At 40.7% G+C, this 20,556-nt stretch overlaps 1 protein-coding gene across 1 annotated transcript; it reads left to right on the forward strand.

The window, feature by feature from the left end:
- Nucleotides 1–8,352: 8,352 nt before the first annotated feature.
- On the forward strand, nucleotides 8,353–19,717 carry galr1a (galanin receptor 1a). Its single transcript, XM_021562443.3, has 3 exons — nucleotides 8,353–9,454; nucleotides 9,698–9,763; nucleotides 16,690–19,717. Exons 1-3 carry the CDS (start codon nucleotides 8,780–8,782, stop codon nucleotides 17,005–17,007), a joined length of 1,059 nt encoding a protein of 352 aa, XP_021418118.3. The 5' UTR covers nucleotides 8,353–8,779; the 3' UTR covers nucleotides 17,008–19,717.
- The last annotated feature ends 839 nt before the right edge of the window (nucleotides 19,718–20,556 follow it).

The following is a 20,556-nucleotide window of genomic DNA, read 5'->3' on the forward strand; positions in this document are numbered from 1 at the left end:
CATGTTGGTGCTCATGGGAATTGCGTGGAAATTGCCAATGTCAACAAAATGTATTTGTTGTCAATGTCTTGGCGTCAAACTGGTGGCAGTAGTGTTGTAAGAGTTAATTGAAAATGTGTCTTTCTTCATTAATTGGGCTATTTTCTCTTTAATCATATGGCCTATCTACTAGAAACCCTTGGACAACATGGACACAGAACAAATTAATACTATATTTGAATTTTTTTTGTTTGTTTTGTTATTCAAGTATAAATTAACAAAGTTACAATAGATTTCCATAAATGTTCTGTTAAATACCAAAGTTACTGGAGATTCTGGTAACGTTGGTAAATTACCGGTAACTTTGTTACCCTAATTGCAATGTTACAAAACACCATACTGCAGGCTGAAGAATAGTGCCCATTATTCCATGATGTTTAAAAAGTGGCTGGGGGTTTCTACTAAGCTATATGGAATTGTTCTAAGAAGGTCATACCAAGGATCATTTAGCTATTGGATTTAGAATTTTATGACCCCTTGCAGTATAAAAAATATATATAAAATAATTTGATGAAAAATTATTTTTGGTCTCACTGCCCATACAAATGCGTTGAATAACAGATTCACTACATGGAACAACGAGTGGCTCCCGAGTGGCACAGCCGTCTAAGGCATTGCATCTCAGTGCTAGAGGCGTCACTACAGACCCTGGTTTGATTCCAGGCTGTATCATAACAGGCCGTGATTGGGAGTTCCATAGGGCGGTGCACAATTGGCCGGCCCAGCTTTGTTAGTGTTTGGCTGGGGTAGGCTGTCATTGTAAATAAGAATTTGTTCTTAACTGACTTGCCTAGTTAAATAAAGGTAAACAAAAAAACAATAGATAGTACCAAAAACATATCAAAAGGAAGTTTGTTCTGAAGTGTTTTGTTCTGAAGTGTCTCTCCTATATCTGAGAGATATATATTATTTTACATGTATTTAACCACACATTTAGGGCATTAAACAGTCCACGTACTGTAGACTTCCATTCATTTTTTAGACTGGTACCAGGAGTCTTGCGAGGCCTGTGGGTGTCATAAAGCAAAACAACCAACATATACAGGGCCTTCGGAAAGTATTCAGACCCCTTATAAAATTGATTACATTTTTTTTTAAATCCTCAGCAATATACATACTAACCCTATAATGACAAAGCGCCATTTTTTGCAAATGTATTACAAATAAAAAAACAGAAATACCTTATTTACATAAGTATTCAGACCATTTGCTATGAGACTCGAAATTGAGCTCAGGTGCATCCTGTTTCCATTGATTATCCTTGCGATGTTTCTACAACTTGATTGGAGTCCACCTGTGTTAAATTCAATTGATTGGACATGATTTGGAAAAGAAAAACACCTGTCTATATAAGGTCCCACAGTTGACAGTGCATGTCAGGGCAAAAACCAAGCCATGAGGCCGAAGGAATTGTCCGTAGAGCTCAGAGACAGAATTGTGTCAAGGCACAGATCTGGGGAAGGGTACCAAAACATGTCTGCAGCATTGATGGTTCCCAAGAACACAGTGGCCTCCAACATTCTTAAATGGAAAAAATGTGGAACCACCAAGACTCTTCCTAGAGCTGCCCCCTGGCCAATCTGAGCAATCGGGGGAGGCCTTGGTCAGGGAGGTGACCAAGAACCCAATGGTCCCTCTGACAGAGCTCTAGAGTTCCTCTGTGGAGATGGGAGAACATTCCAGAAGGACAACCATCTCTGCAGCACTCCATCAATCAGGCTTTTATGGTAGTGGCCAGACGGTAGCCACTCCTCAATAAAAGGCACATGACAGCCCACTTGGAGTTTGCCAAAAGACACCTAAAGACTCTCAGACTATAAGAAACAAGATTCTCTGGTCTGATAAAACCAAGATTGAACTCTTTGGCCTGAATGCCAAGCGTCACATCTGGAGGAAATTTGGCACAGCATCATGCTGTGGGGATGTTTTTCAGCGGCAGAGACTGGGAGACTAGTCAGAATCGAGGCAAAGAGGAATGGAGCAAAGTACAGAAAGATCCTTGATGAAAACCTGCTCAAGAGCGCTCAGGCACAGACTGGGGCGAAGGTTCACCTTCCAACAGGACAACAACCTTAAGCACACAGCAAGACAATGCAGGAGTGGCTTTGGGACAAGTCTCTGAATGTCCTTGAGTGGCCCAGCCAGAGCCCGGACTTGAACCCGATCAAACATCTCTGGAGAGACCTGAAAATAGCTGTGCAGCAACACTGCACTTCCAACCTGACAGAGCTTGAGAGGATCTGCAGAAAAGAATGTGAGAAAATCCCTGAATATAGGTGTGCCAAGCTTGTAATGTCATACCCAAGAAGACTTGAGGCTGTAATCACTGCCAAAGGTGCTTCAACAAAGTACTGCGTAAAGGGTCTGAATACTTATGAAAATATGATATTTCAGTTTTTGTTTTTATATAAATTAGCGAAAATTTCTAAAAACCTTTTTTTGCTTTGTCGTTATGCGGTATTGTGTGAACAGATATCTCTAGTTTAAAATGACAGATTTTTATGTGGATTTTCATTGTGCTAATTGAATTTCTGCGCAGGTGCGGACATCAACCTTATTAAACCAGACTGAACACTGTACTCATTGTTTCACTAGTAAAACAACAGAATCATCGGATCCCAGGGTAAGCAATATCATTGGATCCCAGGGTAAGCAGTATCATTGGATCCCAGGGTAAGCAGTATCATTGGATCCCAGGGTAAGCAGTATCATTGGATCCCAGGGTAAGCAGTATCATTGGATCCCAGGGTAAGCAGTATCATTGGATCCCAGGGTAAGCAGTATCATCGGATCCCAGGGTAAGCAATATCATTGGATCCCAGGGTAAGCAGTATCATTGGATCCCAGGGTAAGCAGTATCATCGGATCCCAGGGTAAGCAATATCATTGGATCCCAGGGTAAGCAGTATCATTGGATCCCAGGGTAAGCAGTATCATTGGATCCCAGGGTAAGCAGTATCATTGGATCCCAGGGTAAGCAGTATCATTGGACCCCAGGGTAAGCAGTAATTTGGACCCCAGGGTAAGCAGTATCATTGGATCCCAGGGTAAGCAATATCATTGGATCCCAGGGTAAGCAGTATCATTGGACCCCAGGGTAAGCAGTAATTTGGACCCCAGGGTAAGCAGTATCATTGGATCCCAGGGTAACCAATCATGCCCTTTTTGCCTGTTTTGACACAGTCACTGGTAGTATCCATGGTCAAACTTCCACAACTTGCTCAACTTCATGCAAACAAAAAGAGCAAGAAAGCCACGCCATATTAGGTAGGTGTTGGCAATAAGTGCACACACCTGTTTTATGTTCTACATTGTTTAAAATGAGGTGCACAAAGTAAGGCCAATAACATTGTCAGCTCTGGAGAGCTCTTGAACTATAGACGGCTAAAGACAACTAGAAAATATCACTTTCACTTTTAACAATAATTGTTGTTATATTTAAAAATAAATTTTTGGGGGGAAAGATCACAAATGAATGTTGCAATATTGTCCATTTTAATTATTGGTAATTTATGTCGTCCTGTGACAACCCCTGCACCCTTATTGTAAAATGACCATGTCACATTAAGGTCTTGTACAAAAAAATTCACAAGTATTTATTTTTCCAATTTCTCAAAAGACTATACCTGAATTCTAATCAAACCCAGGATTGAAATTGCTCATGCAAATATTTGATCAAATTGCTATTCCCACTCTGACCCGTTTTAAATCTGTTTGGTGGCTGTATCAAAGCATATAACGCAGTAGACCCACAGGACCAGGTGTTCAGAGGCAAATACAAAACAATTTCGCCATTCACTTTCAATTTCCTTGAAAGTTTGTGCTTTTCTGCCCCGTAATAGTTGTCAGATGAAATCAAATTACACAGTAAATATTAAGTAAAAAAAGCAAGGTATGGTAGAAATGGGTTGTGATAACTCATAGTCTTTCTGAGTTCCAGGTCCAGAGCTCAGTCCACAGATCTCTGGTTTTATTTTGCATGTAAGAAATTACCAACTGTTGTTTGGAAATGTCACATACTGTAGGATTCATTTGCAATAGACCATACAGCAATCCATACAATCATGGGTCGTATTCATTAGTGCACACCATTGCAAAACAAACAAAAGTGAGTGATTCAAATTGAACAAGTTGAGGTACAGTAGTCCCTCTCGATGTCAGTCCGTTTTCTTTCGTTTGGTGCCCAGTGAATACGACCCTGAACAACCTCTTTATGGTTATTACAGGAATCCGTGTTTGTCTCTCATCAATAATGACCAACGCAATTATGCTGATTGGAGACTTTTGGACACAGATGATGTGTTTTCCATTCAGATAACCTAGGAGCAGGAAATATAGAGATTGCAAATAGAGATGTTCCATCTCATGTTACTCAGTTTTATTGTTGTTTTCCACCCTTTTCACATGAAATGTCTCCACGTTGAAAATCAGTAAATGGCGTCCTCGTAAAACTCTGATCATTATCAAGAAGGCTTGGCTTCTCCTTTGGGAGGCAATCATCTAGAGTGTTTTGGGGGAGGGGGGGGGTGGTGCTGACACCACCATTAAGAAGGTGAAATTTCTATTTTAGGGCATCACGTTGATTTGTTAATTGTCACTGTGTTATCCATCTCAATCAGATTGTAGCATCAATATGTGTTCAGTTGGCTATTGTCATTGTCCTCACTATTACACATTTGCATATGGCTAAAACCTCAATAAGTGGGCTTTACAAGTGAGCTGCTGTTCTGTTTCCTCTATGTCTGCCACTTAGGAGTATGTGCTGATACCAGAACTGTATACTGGTAGCCTATAATGCCCAAAACGTTTCCTGCATGCTGCTAGCCAGCTAGCTTCCTTTCCTGGACAACAACAAGCAGTTAATTGCCATATCATTGGAGTCGGAGGCACCTTCACATCAGAAGCAGTGATTAAGGTGCTCTGGATAGTGAGTCTCCCTCAGAACACTCAGGCAATGTCCACTGCAACAACACCGGAAGAAAATTGACAGGCCATTCTGGGGGTTTTCCACCTAGTGCTCAGAAAGCCTGTAATGGGCATTCTATCTGTAGCTAGGTGACGAGGATGAAATAGCATAAAATAGAGGCACAACACAAAGCTCTGATATCTGACAAAATGACGGACCAATCACAAAGGGGACAGTCTTATTTGTATTGCGTTGCAGCAACATGGGGTGTTCACAATACAGCTTTTAGTCCTCACAGTCTAGGAAACAGTATCTGTTGGTTGTCCAAACCAAATATTTGCATATACATTCTACGTACTTATTCGATTGTAAATGTTTGCTTTTATTCTCATTGCATGTTTGCTCCTGTAAGTACAGAGAAAGCTCACATCTTAAACAGACAGCACCAATTTGACATTTTGGTGCACTAGCCTTGATGAAAACACATCATTTATTTCACACCTATTTAGGTGGCCTGTATTAAGCGTTCAATTAAGTAGTTCAGATAATCAGCTAAAAAAGTACAGTTACAGCTGCTTTAGACAACCCTCTCTCTTCAATATAGAATATCCCCATCTAGTTGAAGTAAAATTCCATACCAACCACGTAGTCTATTTTTCTACAGCCTATAATCTCAGTTATTTGTTTGCCAATATGAAAGATTCTGAAATGGTTGATGCCGATAAGTTGATACTGTAAATGGATGTTGTTGTATTCATCAATCTGTTCTAAGGACATTGAAGAATATTCTTAAATGTATTGTGTTTGTAGGCATTTTGGTGCGTGTGTTAATGATGCTGTACATCCTGTCTCAATGCTGCTGTTTCTTTCCGAACCATGAACAACATCTGGAGTCATAAAGGCTTCACATAAACCAGATCTAAAATCCAATAACTATATAAACCTTACTTTTTACTCTCATTTAGAATTAGAATTAGAACAGATTTACTTGGGAAATAGTCTTTATGATTGCTCTCATTTGTTTGGTGTCAATCTGTTCACATCATTCCATTTTAATCTCAATCACATTAAGCCCTGTGAATAAAACCTGCATGTTATTGATAATTTCTTATGAAAATACTAGGGCTGTCTAAAGTACATTCTCCTTGTGTTCATTGAATGAAAGAGTGCAGTAAACGATGACATTCAGCTAAATGAAGAATAAGCTATAGTTTATAAATCTACTTTCCCTTGTCCAGAAGTATCGGACAACGCAATAAAGTGGTCCAGGTGCCTGTATTTGTGGAAGCATGTCAGACACAATGCCTTCGTTGTCTGTGAAGCAAAAGGTCTTGAAGTTCTGACTCAAGTGGCAGGTTTACTTCTTTCTGCCTTTGTGGTTGATGACTCTTTGCTGATGTGGGTTAACAGCTGCCATGATTGGGATGATATGAGTGCTGTGTGGAAATGTGTGTTTGGGTATGCACTGATAGTTTGGTCGCTAGCTGGACTGAGAAAAGCCACTCGACTCTGACCCAGGACAATGAGGGAAATACACTCTACCTTGCATCGTGGCTCTGTTGCCATAGCTTCTAGGGCAGCGCTCGCTGAACTTCTAGGTCCATTCTACTTCATCTCCCAGCTTAGGCCAGAGCCGTTGCACTAACACAGGTATAGGAAAAGGAACGTTCAGAATGCCTGGATGTCCTGAGAAGAGATGGTGGTCAGTTCCATCTCAAATCCAGTTATAGCATGGTTATTGTTGTTCTTTGATATCCTCATGTATACTGGTAAAACATACCCCAGAGCTATATGACACCTCAACAATAGGCTACAGCAGGGTTTTTGTGTCACACTGCCTAATCTTAATCAACAGCCACAATCTTGAACAATAGGTCATAACTCACAGAGTACTATAGAGTCCCATACGCTATCAAGGAACTGTACAAGTCCCACATATAGTGTGTTTGTTTGCATGCATGTGTGTGCATGTGTGTGTGTGTCCGTGTGTGTGTGTGTGTCCGTGTGTGTGTGTGTGTGTGTGTGTGTGTCCGTGCGTGTATGTGTGTGTGTGTCCGTGCGTGTATGTGTGTGTGTGTCCGTGCGTGTATGTGTGTGTGTGTCCGTGCGTGTATGTGTGTGTGTGTGTGTGTGTGTGTGTGTGTGTGTCCGTGCGTGTATGTGTGTGTGTGTGTGTGTGTGTGTGTGTGTGTCCGTGCATGTGTGTGTGTGTGTGTGTGTTTTAAGCATGATCCACCAGTCATAAATCTCATCTGTGCTGTTTAGTCCTGCACACATGTGAGAATGAAGGGAGTTCCCAACTGAAAAGTGACATTAACCAGAGGGCTGTAACATCAATTAGTAAATTATATGGCGAATGGAAGCAAATTGAAGGATATCAAAGACAACTGAAATGATTTGTTCTAGAGAGCACACTTTTCTTTGTCCTGATGCTGTTCAGCAGAGGAGGAATGGCACCAAGATGTGGCCATCCAGTGGGGAGAACATTGGGGGATAAACTAATGGGCTATTATGGATTCTGTATCTTTTTTCTGTAAATGCCTCTCTCATAAAGTAGCCTGTCCCTAAATACAAGCTCTAGGCCTAAGGCCAGAACAAGAGCCAGGCACAACCATTTGCCATTATCAGATAGGAGCTAATGCTTGTTGTTTTTTTTTAAATAATACTTTGGGATGAGATAATGTTTGTCGGGCCTGGCCCACTAAACCTAAGCACAAATCCAGCACCTTGTTTCATAAGCCAACAGCCCATTTCATAGAAATTATGAATGCCAACTACACTGAGTGTACACAACATTATCAAGAGAACAATTAATGCTGAACAATTAATCAAATGGCCACCGGAACTATTTGCATTGAGCCATGGATTGAGACTTGGATTGTGTATGTGTGCTATTCAGAGGGTGAATGGGCAAGACAAAATATTTAAGTGCCTTTGAACGGGGTATAGTAGTAGGTGCCAGGCTCACCGGTTTGAGTGTGTCAAGGACTGCAACGTTGCTGGGGTTTCACGCTCAAAAATGTTCCATGTGTATCAAGTATGGTTCACCACCCGAGGGACATGCAGCCAACTGTAGGAATCTTTGGAGTCAACATCGGCCAGCATCCCTGTGAAATGTTTTTGACACCTTGAAGAGTCCATGCCCCGACAAATTTAGGATGTTCTTAGGCCAAAAGGGGGGGCAACTCAATTTTAGGACGGTGTTCCGAATATTTTGTACACTCAGTGTATATTAGACTGCTGTTAACAATTGCAATCACCCCACATGTTAGCCTAGAAGAGAATGATGTCATTCGATGTCTTATACATCGCATTGTGCATAATTATGGCCACGAGAACGTGGACAGGCCTAATTTAATTTTGGAGTGCTTTTTAGTACATCTTGGGCGGTGGTACTGAAAGCTGACGTGAGACGCGCAGCCCAGCCCCTTCTATAATATGTAGGGGGAAATAGGGCGAGGAGGGATTTGAGCGAAGCCATCCAGCGACTGAGGACGCATCAGGTGGAGACAACAACTGCATTACGCACCAAGAATATATAGAACAGTACACTCTGGGCAGCTAACTTCAAACATATTGACAAAATGTCTCATAAAAAGTATCTTCACTTACATTGTATCGAAAAACAATGAGGAACATTGCAACGAATTGAGATACAATATTGTGTGATGGCTGCATTCAAGAGACTCAAGAGACTTTGAAACAAATTATACTTTAATTATCTGAATAGGCAAAAACGCCTGCCAGCTAGTGTCAAACGCCCCTGGAAGACATAAGAAGGCATTTGTGCCCCCTTCACTTACATTTGAAAATATTTCAGCACTAGAAAAAGTGATGAACTCGTCAGGTTTGGACAACCTAACCGAATTTGCACCATGGTATGTCAACAGAACGGATGTCGAGGAGGAAAATCCGAAACTTTTGTTCGGGATTGGCATGGACAACTTCATTACGCTTTTGGTTTTCGGACTCATCTTTACACTTGGAGTGTTGGGAAACTCCATGGTTATCACGGTGCTAGCCCATAGTAAACCCGGAAAACCACGGAGCACCACCAACATATTCATCCTCAACCTTAGCATCGCCGACCTGTCCTACCTGCTTTTCTGCATCCCCTTTCAGTCAACTATTTACATGATGCCGACATGGGTTCTAGGTGCCTTCATCTGCAAGTTTATTCATTATTTCTTCACCGTTTCTATGCTGGTCAGTATTTTCACCTTGTCCGCAATGTCGGTGGACCGCTACATTGCCATTGTTCACTCCAGAAAATCGTCCTCCATCCGTGTGTCAAAGCACGCTTTGATCGGAGTGGTGGTCATTTGGATACTCTCTTTGGCCATGGCAGCGCCAGTCGCGGTCATACACAACATATACCAGAGAGACGAGAATCACACCTATTGCTGGGAAGTGTGGCCGGATCAAAACCAAAAGAAAGTCTATGTTGTTTGCACGTTTGTTTTTGGTTATGTATTGCCCCTGTTGCTGATTTCGTTCTGCTACGCAAAGGTAAGCAAGCAATCCTGATTTATTTATTATTGATAGATAATTGTATTCGCAATGAGTTATGAATGCCTTTACATATGTCCATTTCTGAGTTTGGATAATCTAAAATGGGGATAACTAAGACATAAATTAGATAGCTTTTGAAAAGAAATTATTTCAGTATAATGTTATTAAATATTTTTTTTAGAGTATAGGCTTTAAATAGTCGTTTGGTATGTCATCACACAATTCTTTATTCATTTTCAGGTTTTAAATCACCTGCACAAAAAACTCAGAAACATGTCCAAAAAGTCAGAGGCGTCGAAAAAAAAGGTATGTAAAAACCATTCATCACGTTTACATAATTACTGTTGATGGTGATCATTCGTTGTATAACGTACAGCCCCACACATGCAGTATGTTGGAGTATTACAGTCTCCCACACCAGTTGTCCAGGCGCAGTCTAGGATTTAAAACTACAGTCTGGGATTGAGGAAGCTGTGCATGGTAATTTCAATTCTTAATATTTACTTAATGATTCTTGAAGAATATAATTTATACATGTCTCACGAGCTTAGCACTATGACCCACTATGGCTTTATCATAACCCAAAATATAAGGTTTTATTACGTGTTTACAAACACAAAGAACGTAAAGAAACATTGTATCGCTTGAAAATATGGTTTAAACTATATCTAGGAGTTTAACTGTCTTGGCCTGTCAGTCCTTGCATTTAAAGAGCGTTCTATGATTTCGAGGGGAGTTACGCCTCATCACAGCTCAGCTCTATGGCAAACAAGGGACGGAGACCCTGTTTTGTTGTTTTTTTAAAATGTTTTACTTTAATACTTTTTCTATACATCTTGTCTGGAACTCCAGGAGTCTAAAAACACTGTTTGGATAAGATGTTTTCAAAGATATAATCATATCATGCAATGTTCAATGTGCAATGTCCAATCCCTCTTACTTTTCAATGTACTTTATGATGATGTTTATAATGATGTTGATTATCAATTTGGTTCAAGTCGTTACACAATCTCAATGTCATTTGAGAAAGCCCGTGTTTAGTAATGTGCCATTTTCAGAGACATTGTGTATAGAAGCATAGAGCCAGAGGTGTCATGCCCAATATCCGTTTTGTCCGGTTTTAAAACACGAAATATAAATGGTTGTTGTTTCTCTGTAATACCACTAGCCACCTAGAAATGTTATGAAGTTGGCTTTAGCCGGCACAGATAAGTTCCTTATCTCCCAAACTCATAACTAGCTACCAAGAAGCCATTTCATGCTATCAATCAAGTTAGAGTAGCTATCTTGTCTATCTTAGCTGACATGTTTTCTGGCAAGATTGGTAGACTTTAGAAAAACAAGCAATAACTACATGTACTGAACAAAACTCACACACCTTTCAATCTTTTACCCAGATTTTAGCAGAGATGCAGAGAAGCATACATTAGTTTCTTTAAAAGAAGAACCACAGACAGCTCAAGAGGTATGCTTAGATATGCAGCCAAATATACACATTATTGACATAGAATGAATCATAATGATTATGGCTCTAGATGGTAGGAAAAAGCTGTTTCAGGTGTTTGAAAAGGGCAAACATCTCCAACCTCCGGCCCCTCCAGACCACCCCTATGCCATTATCACGTACTTTGTGCCAGCTCAGATTTTTTGGGGTGCATGATTCACCTGCATAGAGCGGCAACATATACCATGGAAGAACCAACATCCCATTGCCAGTTTTGTAGGCAAACATAGAAGTCTAGCGAAGAAAAATAACCGATCAACTTAGTCAGTATTGTAAGTTGAATATACGGCACTTGGTATCGGCGGTACATTCCATTTACAATGTCCCTGAAGCGTCTGTCAATTACCACACTTGAGTGAAGCAGCAGGGTGGGAAAGTGCAATCAAACTGGACTTTCAGCCATTACTCTTCTTAATGGCCATTTGCCTGTCTAAACCAACCCGCTGCTGCTGCTCGCCTGGCGCTGACCGTCTGTCAGAACTGTATCACACACCAAGATATGGGCCTCAGAGATCTATATTTGTTCTAGCCAATATGCTCCAAATAAACGGTTCAGTAGTGTCCTCAGATTTTTTAATACATTGGCTCATTGGTGTCGGCCATTACAATATGCCCAGACATGGGTCCATATGGCTTACACATAACTAAACAATAACATACTAATGATGGTCTGAACCAAGTGTTTACAAAAATGTATTCTCATTTTGTCACATCTAGACAGTTTCAATGTCATTCAATAAGTATAAACTCTGATTACTGAGATATTTGTCTACAGGAATAGCTTCACTATAATCAGGTTCCATCCAACCTTTTCATGCGAGTAAAGTACATGTCGGATAAATGACACAACAGGCCTGATGGAAACGGCTAATTTGTCGGTAAACTTTCCAAATGTCAACACAACTAAATACTTCAGACAAGGTGGGATCTTTTTGTGTCAGTAAAATCAATTATGCGAGATACGCTTTTAATAATAACCATCATATCACGTAATCGCGTGACTCCATTACATGTTGTGTGGTCCTCTCACTACGACTTATTAGGCTACAAATGAAATAAATTATGATGAACTTCACCGGGTGGTAAAAGTGAAAGGTGATGAACTTGATGCTCCTTTCCAATAAATATCGAGGGTCTTTTTCTGGTGACATGATGACCGATGCTTGGCTGCTATTTGACAAATAAAAACAATCTCGCTATTTTTTCCATAATAATCTCATCATATAGGCTATACCCGCATTGTATCTGCAAGCTGTTGGCTAAGGCGCATGTGCCAATACCAGAGGTGGCACATTCGCTATATAATGCAATTTATTAAGAACACCTTCCTAATATTGAGTTCCACCTCCTACCTTTGCCCTCAGAACGTCCTCAATTCGTCGGGGCGTGGACTATACAAGGTGTCAAAAGCGTTCCACGGGGATGCTGGCCCATGTAGACTCCAATGCTTCCTACGGTCGTGTCAAGTTGGCTGGATGTCCTTTGGGTGGTGGACCATTCTTGATGCACACGGGAAACTGTTGAGTGTGAAAAACCCAGCAGCGGTGCAGTTCTTGACACAAACCGGTGGGCCTGGCACCTACTACCATACCCTGTTTAAAGGCACTTAAAAACATTTGTCTTGCCTATTCACGGTCTGAATAGCACACACACACAATCCATGTCTCAATTGTCTCAAGGCTTAAACATCCTTCTTCAACCTGTCTCCTCCCCTTCATCTACACTGATTTGAAGTGGATTTAACAAGGGATCATAGCTTTCAACTGGTTTCACCTGGTCAGTCTATGTCATGGAAAGAGCAGGTGTTCATAATGTTTTGTACACTCAGTGTATGTATGCATGTGTGTGTGTGTGTGTGTGTGTGTGTGTGTGTGTGCGTGTGCATGTGTGAGGAGTAGGAGGAGGCTGGCCTCTATCTCCAGCCATCAGTTCAGCAACTCCTCCAATGCTGTGAAACGACGCAGCTGGGAGGAGCAGCTGGGGAAACAATGCTACTATCGCCATTGTTATAAAACGTCTCCACTTATCAGCCCTAGGTACACACAGAAGGAGGACAGGGTCTTTATAGACTGCCGTGTGTGGCATCCAAGTGAGCATGACAAAAATACGTATTTTCAACATCTTGTCCTCATAGGGATCTCTCAAAAGCTCCTGTAATCCCCTGTAACAAGCGTATTGAGTAAAAAGAAAATCCACTCCTGAAAAATAATCTTGACAATGTGTTTGGATTATTATAAAGGGAATTGTGACACGAGGCCAGATGAACCTGGATTTTTGTATCATGCCCTTGGTTATAAATGTGATGTGTCATATGAATTCCAGTACTTTCTGACACTTCATAATAAACATACTCAAAGAAATTAAATGTCAACAGACGGTTGTTAGCGATTGCAGTCTTAAAAAAACATCTTAAGGCTGTTCTGCAAAAAAAATGTGTTCCCTGGAGTAGGAAACGGGTTTGATTTTGATTGGCATGCCACTATGTTTTAATGAATTCCCTACGTAGGAGGTGTGAGGTACAGTTAATTAGCAGATTTAACAGTTTTACCATTCATTTAGGCATTTAAACAGCACACAGGAATTGTTATGGATGCCAATGCTGGACTGGTTCTTCCAAAAACCTCTAAATATGGAGCTAAAGCCCTTTAATGTGAGGATGGCAGAGGGGAAGTCACAATGTTCTACCTCCACTGTTTCACTTCATTGATTTGGTCTTTTGGAGGATTTTTAGCCCCTTTGACTGTGTGTGTGTGTGTGTGTGTGTGGGGGGGGCGTGTTTGTGTGTGTGTGTGGGCGTGTTTGCGTGTGTGTGTGGGCGTGTTTGTGTGTGTGTGTGGGCGTGTTTGTGTGTGTGTGGGCGTGTTCGTGTGTGTGGGCGTGTTTGTGTGTGTGTGTGTGGGCATGTGTGTGTGCTGTACTATACATACAAATTCAGATTCCTCTTATATACCATATACAGTAGCTTAAGAGAGTAATTTATATATTTATATTTCCATATATGAGCCCAAGAACTATTTACAGATTCACAAGTTGTCACTGTCAAATTAGCTGTGCTCGGTCTTCAAGAGAAACACCACATAGACTCAAACAACTAGACATATATAACAGTGCAAGGTTATTTCCGTTTTAAATTTGGGATTTGACTGTTCAATGAGTAATTGAACACGGCACATACCAATTTGACAGCTCTGAATGATTGGGAGTTCAGTATACAGTCAGTTCTGTTAGTCTTCAAAGGAGACCTGGAAACAGGTGAAAGGGAGATTTTTTATGTGGCTGTGCCTTTTGCAACAATGTGGTTGATATTGATTTTGGGCTGGTTGTAGTGCTAAATGGTAGGCGTTTGAGCTGGACTTATGTACATTTTCATGATGCCACCAAGCTTACTGAAAACCTCAGTTCATCAATTCATTACTTAGTTACATCTACCCCTCTGTGTCTGTATGTCGTTCTGTCTTTATACCACGGGTCTGTTTTTAATGGTCTGCGTTCCTATCGGTCTTTGACATATATCTTTTTCCCTGCCATCCCTCCCTCCTTTTTTCTCAACGTCATTTCCCAGTTTCCTGTAAAGCTCCACCCTGTTAGTGGGGCTCGGGGACTGCTGTGGCAGGCAGACACTCGAGCCTCCCTTTTACCCAAATAAGCAGCGGAAAGCAAGCAGACACATTTGTAAACATCTCCAGCCCAGCCCTAATGCCTTTTTAGTATGTTCCCGCTCTTTAATATACAGTGCCTTGCGAAAGTATTCGGCCCCCTTGAACTTTGCGACCTTTTGCCACATTTCAGGCTTCAAACATAAAGATATAAAACTGTATTTTTTTGTGTAGAATCAACAACAAGTGGGACACAATCATGAAGTGGAACGACATTTATTGGATATTTCAAACTTTTTTAACAAATCAAAAACTGAAAAATTGGGCGTGCAAAATTATTCAGCCCCCTTAAGTTAATACTTTGTAGCGCCACCTTTTGCTGCGATTACAGCTGTAAGTCGCTTGGGGTATGTCTCTATCAGTTTTGCACATCGAGAGACTGACATTTTTTCCCATTCCTCCTTGCAAAACAGCTCGAGCTCAGTGAGGTTGGATGGAGAGCATTTGTGAACAGCAGTTTTCAGTTCTTTCCACAGATTCTCGATTGGATTCAGGTCTGGACTTTGACTTGGCCATTCTAACACCTAGATATGTTTATTTTTGAACCATTCCATTGTATATGTTGCTTTATGTTTTGGATCATTGTCTTGTTGGAAGACAAATCTCCGTCCCAGTCTCAGGTCTTTTGTAGACTCCATCAGGTTTTCTTCCAGAATGGTCCTGTATTTGGCTCCATCCATCTTCCAATCAATTTTAACCATCTTCCCTGTCCCTGCTGAAGAAAAGCAGGCCCAAACCATGATGCTGCCACCACCATGTTTGACAGTGGGGATGGTGTGTTCAGCTGTGTTGCTTTTACGCCAAACATAACGTTTTGCATTGTTGCCAAAAAGTTCAATTTTGGTTTCATCTGACCAGAGCACCTTCTTCCACATGTTTGGTGTGTCTCCCAGGTGGCTTGTGGCAAACTTTAAACAACACTTTTTATGGATATCTTTAAGAAATGGCTTTCTTCTTGCCACTCTTCCATAAAGGCCAGATTTGTGCAATATACGACTGACTGATTGTTGTCCTATGGACAGAGTCTCCCACCTCAGCTGTAGATCTCTGCAGTTCATCCAGAGTGATCATGGGCCTCTTGGCTGCATCTCTGATCAGTCTTCTCCTTGTATGAGCTGAAAGTTTAGAGGGACGGCCAGGTCTTGGTAGATTTGCAGTGGTCTGATACTCCTTCCATTTCAATATTATCGCTTGCACAGTGCTCCTTGGGAAATCTTTTTGTATCCAAATCCGGCTTTAAACTTCTTCACAACAGTATCTCGGACCTGCCTGGTGTGTTCCTTGTTCTTCATGATGCTCTCTGCGCTTTTAACGGACCTCTGAGACTATCACAGTGCAGGTGCATTTATACGGAGACTTGATTACACACAGGTGGATTGTATTTATCATCATTAGTCATTTAGGTCAACATTGGATCATTCAGAGATCCTCACTGAACTTCTGGAGAGAGTTTGCTGCACTGAAAGTAAAGGGGCTGAATAATTTTGCACGCCCAATATTTCAGTTTTTGATTTGTTAAAAAAGTTTGAAATATCCAATAAATGTCGTTCCACTTCATGATTGTGTCCCACTTGTTGTTTATTCTACACAAAAAAATACAGTTTTATATCTTTATGTTTGAAGCCTGAAATGTGGCAAAAGGTCGCAAAGTTCAAGGGGGCCGAATACTTTCGCAAGGCACTGTATCTCCCATGTTGTGTGCTAATTATTTAACACAACGGTAAATCAATCTGCAAGCCAGGAATGCAGGGGAAAGGCAGAGCAGGCCAGCAAGCATGAAATTGGCATTTCAGCTGACAGGTGCCACCATTAACTCTGCTAGTTTTGGCAAAAGACATGAGAACATCCCAGATTCTACTGAATGATAATCTCATAAAGAGACAAGGTTATACATGTCACATGCTTAGTGGACGCACACCGTTATAACAAACAGACAATGTACTGACATTAAAAGATGCATTTAGATTTATTTTTATGAAAGATAAAACTGTAGTGGACAAATGCCACCCTTCATATTTGGAGACCTCTTACCCTGTGCCCCCCCCCCCCACTCCCCTCTCTCTCCCCACTAGACTGCCCAGACGGTTCTTGTAGTGGTGGTGGTGTTCTGCCTGTCATGGCTCCCTCACCATGTGGTCCACCTGTGGGTGGAGTTTGGCAACTTCCCCTTGACCCAGTGGTCCTTCTTGTTCCGGGTGGCGGCCCACTGCCTGGCCTATAGCAACTCCTCCGTCAACCCTGTCATCTATGCCTTCCTCTCGGAGAACTTCAGAAAGGCCTACAAGCAGGTGTTCAGGTGTCAGATTACCAACTCCCCTCTCAACGAACTCAAGGAGTTCCGCAGCAAGGTGGACAACACACCACCCTCCACCAACTGCACCAACGTCTGATTGGAGGACACCGGGTGCCAGCTCAACTACGGCCATGATGATTGGTTGTTTTCAAGGGGCCTTCTGAGACATATAATGCTATGAGATTCCATGTTTCGATTCAGAGATTGTATGAAGACAATATGAAGAAAACTGGATATGCACTCAAGGTCCACATAGGTCCACATCAGCGCTGTTCCATCATCAGAATGACGCCACACCAGACGATGTGCCATACTGGACATACGATCATATGTGTAGTGAGCATCTCTCTTCCTTTCCCTTTCTCTCTTGCTCCCTCTCTCTCCCTCTATCTTGCTTTCTCTCTCGTTCTCTCTGTCATTATCACAGGAAGATTGCTGAGTCTGACTCTCAGGAATGGAAAGAATGTGGACTTTGATATTTCACTGACCCTCTTCTTATAAATCAAAACTGTGAATGTTTGGTAATTTGCCTTCTTATATGTGCAGATATTTTGTGCATGTGCATATTGTTGGTCCTTCTTAACGCTCTATTTAGGCTGTCTGAAGTAGCTATTGAAATGAGCGTCTATAATATAGCTTCACTACACATTAAAGCCTGAGGTTACTGCTGTATATTGTACATAGTATCCTATCATGGAGTAGTTTTGAATTGTTAAAAAAATATTAGCTATTGCTCTATTAGATATTGCTCAGAATATAAAAAATGCACACAGTGTAATTTTCTCTTTAAAGTTGAATATTTTTTGAAGAGAAAGCATTTTGTTGTTTGATTGTAATGGCCAATTCTCTTGTTGCGAGTTGCCAATATGTATACAAGGGACATGTTGTCCGTATAACTTAAACCTGTCTTGCCATCTGTAATACAGAGTTTTCAATGGAGAAAAAAACACATGTTGGGACTTTTAATAATACTATTGTATAAACTATTTAAAAATACTATAATGTGTAGTCAATATAAGCCTACTTTATCTTATTTATTAAATTGGTGTATGATATGGAAAGCTTAAGTCCATGTTTTCTGGCGTATTGTTTTGTGATGACTTTGGCTTGTACATTACAACTTGTACAGGTACAGTATGTGGTTTTATCTTAGTGCTAGATCACTGAGCAACCTTGCTTCAAAGGCATTGTGTGGGATCTCGTTACCCTTTGACTTCCATTTCCCCTCATCATTACAGAGTAAACGAAAGAAAAATCTTCAAAGATCAGAGACTGACAAGATTTTGTTTGTCGCTTACAATCAGAAGTAAAGAGAAAAAAACATAACTATTCTCCCAAAAGTACATCCTGCCCCTTTTCACAGCTAATACCACATCCATGTTTGATAGTTTAGTATATGTGAGAGAGATTTGAAAAAGTCACTTCTCATTTTATGTGTCGAAAGCTAGCTAATACTCTTTAAATATTTAAATATTTTGTTTGGTTAACATAATCCAATCAGGGATTGTCTACTCTATCAATCAATCAATCAAATGTATTTATAAAGCCCTTTTTACATCAGCCGATGTCACAAAGTACTGTACAGAAACTCAGCATTAAACCCCAAACAGCAAGCAATGCAGATGTAGAAGCACGGTGGTTAGGAACTATTCCCCAGAAAGACAGGAACCTAGGAAGAAACCTAGAGAGGAACCAGGCTCTGAGGGTTGGCCAGTCCTCTTCTGGCTGTGCCAGGTGGAGGTTATAACAGTACATGGCCAAGATGTTCAAACGTTCATAGATGACCAGCAGGGTCAAATAATAATCATCACAGTGGTTGTAGATAGAGAACAAGAATGAAACAGTAAAAAACAAAGAACATGGGAGCGACAGCACTTTGGTTATTTCGATCCATGGTACAGGACAAAACTATCTAATACGGATTTGTATATATTTCAGTACTGCCATGGGAAACTCACTTTGTGTTCATTGTACGGTGTGTGGCTTTCTCCATAGCGAGGCACTGTTGCACACTCTTACTTAGCATAAACAAATATCAGTAATGAACATCTAGAATGGGTTAGGTTTAGGCATGCTAATAAGTGGTTAGGGTAAGTGGTAGGCAGGGTAAGGTTAAGTTTAGGTATGCTACTGTAGCAAGTGGTTAAGGTAAGTGTTTTCGGGTTGGGGTAAGGTTAGAAAACAAGAACATGCATGGAGTGGATACTTCTGCTACTCACAGATTGCAAATCCTGCAATTTACATTCACCACAACCAACCAACCAACCAAAACCAACCAACCAACCACCTTGCAAAGCAATGTGACTCTTGTCACATTTTCACTCACCACCACATAAGGACGTCCGCAAATGTACAATTACACTCAAACTCAGCTGCCCATAGAATCGTTGGAACTACTAATTATTTCACTTTGTATTTACGGATTAATGCAACCCAGAGACTACCAAGTGATAATCATGTTAAATTATTCCTTTTAATCCCTCATTATCAGTGTGTTTAATATTAATGAAGACTCTCTTGAAGAATTAAGACTCTTGATGATTCTTTCAATCCCCCACAATTAGTTTCTGCTCCAGAACACAGTGAATCAAATGTTAATTTTCTGAAATGGAAGAAACTTTCAACACGTGTCACTCTGTAAAATATCTATCCGTATTTGAATTTCTAAAATGTTTGGGCCAATGTGAAAGGCTTATTTCTTGTGCCATATTATGCTGGAAAAAAAATCGACACTTGTATAATTTGCCAATGCGGTGCTTATACGTGTTCATATCACATTAAACTGTTGATCATGTTGTGACAAGCAATACGTTTCCTCATGAAAAGACTCACTTATTTAATTTGTTGTATTTTTGTCTACTATGAACATACAATATACAGTATTGTGATGAAGGTAGATGTTTTGGAATTTCACCATCTCTATTTCACTTTTATTCCCTCAATCAAGTCTTCATTTCCATTGAAGTAATAGGTAACAGCTGGCCCATGAGAGAAGAATCAATTTCCTGAATGTGGCATTTGGCTAATGTGCTGAATTGGACTGTTTAGCCCAGGCAATGGACCACTGGCATCCCTCAGAAAAGATTGGTTTGCAAGGCATGAATACAGAATGTGCTTATCTTTTTGCACTAGAAAGCAACCAATCATCAGCCACATCATCCAGCTCCACCCAGTTCAGCAGGAATAAATGTCTCACATCAGAAAGCGTGAAAAATGCCATATCTAGTACTTAGTAGTCTTAGTAAACACACTTGGAGCACAAAACATACATAAAACATTAAACATGAAAACAATCTAATCCTGGAAGCATAGCCCTCCAAGAATGTGGAGATGAAGTTGATACCAGAACCACTTTTTCTTGCAAACTTTTTGTGGTGAATCATTTTGTTGGTAGCATGCTCCCTTTCAGGACAAGAAACACCACTAGCTCCCATCCAAATATACTCTTTATCCTTACTCATAATCTTCTTGGCTAGCTATTTTACTACCTCTTACTTTTAAGGGTCACCATGAGTCATCATGCATGGGTCACCATGCTCAGCAATAAGAATAATAAATAATGCTGTTCCCTACAGATGTAGGATCTTAATTTGATCAGTATTGTCACAGCATAATCCTGCAGCAAATGGATTTGAACTTTTAGTCC

This window comes from Oncorhynchus mykiss, chromosome 2 (assembly GCF_057628025.1).
Source record: "Oncorhynchus mykiss isolate SJ-2025 chromosome 2, ASM5762802v1, whole genome shotgun sequence".
NCBI lineage: Eukaryota > Metazoa > Chordata > Actinopteri > Salmoniformes > Salmonidae > Oncorhynchus > Oncorhynchus mykiss.

What these genes read in the sequence shown, in the direction of transcription:
- galr1a (XM_021562443.3), top strand. Translation starts at nt 8,780, where the DNA reads ATGAACTCGTCAGGTTTGGACAACCTAACCGAATTTGCACCATGGTAT. An exon ending in TTTCGTTCTGCTACGCAAAG is followed by an intron (nt 9,455 to 9,697) that starts GTAAGCAAGCAA and finishes ATTCATTTTCAG; the next exon opens with GTTTTAAATCACCTGCACAA. An exon ending in CAGAGGCGTCGAAAAAAAAG is followed by an intron (nt 9,764 to 16,689) that starts GTATGTAAAAAC and finishes TCTCCCCACTAG; the next exon opens with ACTGCCCAGACGGTTCTTGT.